The following is a 5,583-nucleotide window of genomic DNA, read 5'->3' as shown; positions in this document are numbered from 1 at the left end:
GTTTTTCTTTTGTTTTCAATCGTTCGTTGTTTCTTTGACGTAATAACTTAAGCATAATAATATGACATATCGTTAATAATTCATTGTTAATTCGTCATTAAATCCCGACTTAAATCCCTTATAATCCAATATTTGCGGGTTTTCGTCATTAAGGTCAATCCGGGTAATAATAGAAAATATAAAATTACAGTAGAGGATGAGAGAGAAAGTTTTAGAGAGATAAAAACCTCTAAAAATCTAGCTTACTTTTTACGCAAGCAATGGCTCGAAAGAAGAAGCTAGCTAAAAATCCTCAAATTTCATCTAATAATCCGTCTAAATCTACTAATAATTCTACACCAAAATCATAAAAAATGATGATATTCGATTACAACGCTCTAATAAAGGTAAAACGTAGCTGAATTTTTCATCTCAGGAATTTGAGTCTGATTTGGAGCTTATTGTTGAAGAGGAGGAGCACGATGAACCATCTGAAAAGGAGCAGTCATTATCATCTACTCAGAGGCCTCCATTGATTCAGATCACCAAGGAAGATGTTGCTGGTGAGATCAATTTCTGGTCATCCTCTGTTGTTTGTTATATTTTAGGGGCGAATCCACCGAGTTCTGTACTCTTAGGGTTTGACAAGAGAGTATGGCAAGCGAATGGCGTTGATAAGGTTGCATTCCTTCCCAATGGTTTGTTTTTAGTAAGGTTTAAGACTAAAACTCAACAACAATCTGTTCTCAGTAATGGTCACCTTCTTTTTGATAATAAACCTGTTATTATTAAAGAATGGACACCGGATATGGAACTAGTGAAACATGAAGTTACTAGGGTCCCTATTTGGATGAAAATTTTTGGTCTGGATGTCAAATATTGGGGAGGTGAGAGTCTCAGGAAGCTGAGTGGTGGAGTTGGGAAATTCATAAAGTGTGATGACCCTACTCTTCATAAACAGTTCCTTGGCTTTGCCCGTGTTATGGTTGAAGTTGATGTCGACCAAAAGTTTCCTTCTGTAGTGGATTTCTTAGATGAGAATGGTAGGAGTCAGTCTGTTAGAATTGAGTATGATTGGTTACCTGTGTCATGTACTGCCTGTAAAGGGGTGGGACATACGGCTGATAAATGTAGGAAGGGAGTGGACAAACATCATGCTGCTAATAAAGTCTGGAAACCTAGGAACAATGATCCTAAACAAAAGGAACCTGCTAAGCATCCACCAGTGAGGAAGCCTGTGGTGCAGAATCAGACTGTGATGCAGACTCCTAGGAATCTGGTTGTCACTCCAGTTATGGTTCCAAAAACTCCTGTTGTTGAGAATACTTTTCCTAGGAGGATAATCACAAAATTGATGAGGCAGGATAATGGAGAACGAAGGAAGTTTACTCCAGGAGGGCTCTCCTTCATGGACTCTCTGTCTCATTCTTTGCAGAAGACTGGAAGGGGGTTGTTGGATAGCAAATTGTTTGAAAAAGGGGGTCCAAGTACTGCTATAGCTGATCATGGGTAGCTGTGGTACTTGGAACGTTAGGGGTATGAATAATCCAAGCAAGCAAAATGAAATAAAAAGATTTTTAGCTATGAATAAAGTTGGCTCGTTTGGAATTTTAGAAACAAAAATAAAAAGTAGGAATTGGAATAAGGTTACTAATAACATTTGTTCTAACTGGGCCATATGTACTAATTCTTATCTTCATCCTGGAGGTCGGATTTGGATCATTTGGGACCCTGTTTTGTTTGAGGTGGATATTTTGGATGTCACTATTCAATGTATTCACACAAAAGTGTTTGATAAAGCTAGGAGGAAGGTTTTTTATTATACTGTGGTTTATGGTCTAAATTCTTTGGGTGACAGAGAGCCTCTGTGGCAAAGTATTAGATCTTACCATCTGCAGCTTAATGCTCCTTGGCTCTTGTGTGGTGATTTCAATGCCATCATGGAGAGAAATGAGAGGATTGGGGGTGCTGAGATCACAAATGATGAAATCAGACCTATGGCTGATGCTATAAGGGACTGTCAGTTGACTGATATGAAGGCTAGAGGGGCTTTTTACACATGGAATAACAAACAAGGGACTGATTCTTTGATCTATAGTAGAATTGATAGGGTATTCATCAATGAGGAGTGGCTTGAACAATATCCTGATAGTTTTGCCCATTTTCTCCCTGAGGGACTTTTTGACCACTGTCCTGGTCTGGTTCACTTTGAGGAAGAGAGGCAAAGGAGGGGCAGCTCTTTCAAATACTATAATATGTGGTCTATGGCCAAGGATTATAAGGAGGTGGTGATTGATGGTTGGAGCAGGGATATGCAGGGCACACCCATGTTCAGAATTGTCAGTAAGTTAAAGGGACTGAAGAAGGGTTTGCTGAACCTTAATAAGGAATATTTTGAGGATATAGAGAACTTAACAAAATTGACTGAACTGTCCCTGAAGCATTTCCAGTCCCTCCTTGTTTCTGATCCCTTTAACAAGGAGTGGATTCAGAATGAGAGAGCTTGTGCTCAGGATCTGACTGATATGATAAAAGCTAGGGATCAGTTCTTGAAACAAAAGGCTAAATGTGACTGGATGAAGTTTGGGGATGAGGATACTGCTTTTTTTCATGCTGCCATCAAGAAGAGACGGGCAAGGAATAGGGTTTTTCAGGTCAAGGACATGAGGGGAAGCCTTTGTTCTGAATCCAAGGTGATACAACAGGCTTTTGAGGAATATTACATGCACCTGCTGGGGACCTCTACTTCTGTCAAACCAGTAAATAAAAAGATTGTACAACAGGGTGCTTGTCTCACTCAAGAGCATTTTGATATTCTGTATGCTGATTACTGGAGAAGAGGTCAGGGTTGCTATGTTTGACATTCCAGGAAACAAAGCTCCTGGGCCTGATGGCTACAGTAGCCAATTTTTTAAGGACAATTGGCCTATTGTGGGTGGTGATGTGATTAATGTTATCAAGAATGCTTATGAAACTGGAAAATTATTGAAGCAAATTAATAACACTATCATCACTTTGATCCCAAAGATGGAGATGCCTTAAACTGTGATGCATTTCAGACCTATTGCGTGTTGTAACACACTTTATAAGTGTCTATCTAAAGTGATCTGTGCTAGACTGAGCCGTATTCTTCCTGATATTATTAGTCCTTCTCAGGGGGCATTTATCAAGGGAAGAGACATTGTTGGCAACATACTGATCTGCCAGGATCTTATTAAATTGTACAACAGGAAGAGCTGCTCTCCCAGAGTGTTACTGAAACTTGACCTTCAAAAAGCATACGATTCCATTGAGTGGTCCTTTGTTTCTGAGATGCTTGAGGCTACTGGCTTTCCTAAGAAATTCACTGAGCTGTTGATGAAGTGTGTTACTTCCCCTTCTTATTCTCTCTCCCTCAATGGGGAAACTTTTGGGTTCTTTAAAGGTCAAAGGGGATTAAGACAGGGGGATCCTCTCTCCCCCTATTATTCACTCTTTGCTTAGATTACCTTAGTAGAGTTCTGATGATTGTACAAACGCATAAAAAATTCAGGCATCACCCTTTATGTAAGAGGATTAATTTCACTCACCTTTGCTTTGCTGATGATCTTATCATGTTTTGCAAGGGAGAGAGCTTCTATTGAGCTTTTGCTTCAAGCCTTCAACTATTTCTCTAAGGCTACTGGGTTGGTGATGAATAGTGGTAAGTCCAACCTCTATACTAATGGAGTTCCTACTAGTCTTGTCCAGGAGATTGAGCAGGTTACTGGAATGAAAAGAAGTGCAGTCCCATTCAGATATTTAGGTGTTAATGTTTCCCCTAAACGGTTGTCTATAATGGACTGCAACTGTCTGATTGAGAATGTGGTTGCGAAAATTAGAGCCCTGGGGTATAAAAAACTTTCTTATGCTGGTAGAGTTGTGTTGATCCAGTCTGTCCTTAGCACTTTGCACTGTTATTGGGCTCGCATTTTTATCTTGCCTAAGACTGTCATTGATGCAATTGAGAAGATTTGTAGGCAATATCTTTGGTATGGTAAGGATCCCAAGGAGAACCCTGCCCTGGTTGCTTGGGAGAATATTTGTAGACCTAAGAAGTAGGGGGTGCTTGGTTTCAGGGACCTTCATACTTGTAACATTGCTACCATAGGAATGTATGTCTGGTGGGTGCAACAAAAGACTGATCATCTATGGGTTCGATGGGTGCACGCAGTCTATATCAAGTCTGCTAATTGGATGGATTATGAACCTCATAGTGGAGCTAGCTGGGCCTAGAGGAAAATTTGCCAAGTCAAGAATAAGCTCAAGAATTTACTGTCCACGGGTGAGCCTTACACAGCTCAGAAAGGGTATGTCTTTCTGAAACCTCTCACTGGTAAGGTTACCTGGTTTCCTTGGATTTTAAATAATTGGATCTGTCCCAAGCATTCTTTTTTATGCTGGTTAGTAGTAGAGAACATGCTACTTACTCAGGATCGTTTGGTAAAGATGGGAATCCTTGATAATAACTGTTGTGAAGTTTGTGGAGTTTTGGCAGAGGATCACAGTCACCTGTTTTTTGGCTGTGCATTCAGTAAGCAATGTCTTTTGATGGTGCAGCTGTGGTGCAATGTACTGCTGCCTGCACAAGATTGTGTTCAATGGTGGATCAAATGGAGAATTCATTCTGCTACTAAGAAGAAGGAAATTGGGGACGTCCTAGCAAGTCTCATGTATCATCTGTGGCAACACCGGAATACTTGTAGGATAGACAAAGTTGTTCTGAAACCTGCGTATCTTGTTCAGAAGATGAAGTAAGATGTTAGAGCACGTCTGCAGATGATTGATTTAAAGTGTACTAATAGGTCTGTACTTGATTGGGTGAAGGAGCTATGAGGTACCCAGCTTCATAGTTTCATTACCTAGTTTGGGTCTTCTATAATGTTGTAATGGGACAATTTTTCTGATTAATGATATCTACTTACATTTCCCAAAAAAAAAAAAAAAAAAGTCAATCCGGGTTTTAGATGTTCGATTCATCAATATTGAGTCTCTGGAATTCGTCCTTGATATATTTCTTCATCTGTTATTTACCGTATCCATCATAAATTCATCATAAATTAGTTTTTTTAACCTAATTAGTTTGTTAATTTGTAAATAATCTTATAATCTTGTATATAACTCGTCCTAATCAGTTTCATCCATGTTTTATTGATTATATGACCCTTAATCACATGTAAATAACCTGCTAATCACTTTCATCCGAGTCAATTTATCATAATCGATCCTTAAAATCACCAATGAACATTAACAATTTGCAATTCCGGCTTCACAGCCAGAACTGAGCCAAGGAACGGATGCAGCAAGTGCTGCGCCACTTCCAAGGGACGCAGTTCTGCTGCGCCTGTTCCTGGCTGATTTCTGTCCCTGAACTCCCGTGTTGCTTTGACCTAGTTTATTAATTACGTATCTAATTAAATATTAATCGTATTATCACCCTAATTCCTGTTCGTTTATTTATTTATTTATTCTTTCTCAAATTATCCGTTTTAGATGTATTTTCGACATAAAGCAATTAATCCAATGTAATTATTGTAACTTTCTTCGTTGTATTTTTATTGTATCTCTTTATTATTGTTTTTATGC

At 39.1% G+C, this 5,583-nt stretch overlaps 1 protein-coding gene across 1 annotated transcript; it reads left to right on the top strand.

Annotated features, from left to right (window-relative positions):
* Window positions 1-1,562: 1,562 nt before the first annotated feature.
* Window positions 1,563-2,840, top strand: LOC141620008 (uncharacterized). Its single transcript, XM_074436993.1, has one exon. The coding sequence runs from the start codon at window positions 1,563-1,565 to the stop codon at window positions 2,838-2,840; it is 1,278 nt and encodes a 425-aa protein (XP_074293094.1).
* Window positions 2,841-5,583: the final 2,743 nt, after the last annotated feature.

This window comes from Silene latifolia, chromosome X, assembly GCF_048544455.1.
Source record: "Silene latifolia isolate original U9 population chromosome X, ASM4854445v1, whole genome shotgun sequence".
Taxonomy (NCBI): Eukaryota; Viridiplantae; Streptophyta; class Magnoliopsida; order Caryophyllales; family Caryophyllaceae; genus Silene; species Silene latifolia.
Note: the sequence above shows the minus strand (reverse complement) of the source record. Positions and strands in the feature narration are given on the sequence as shown.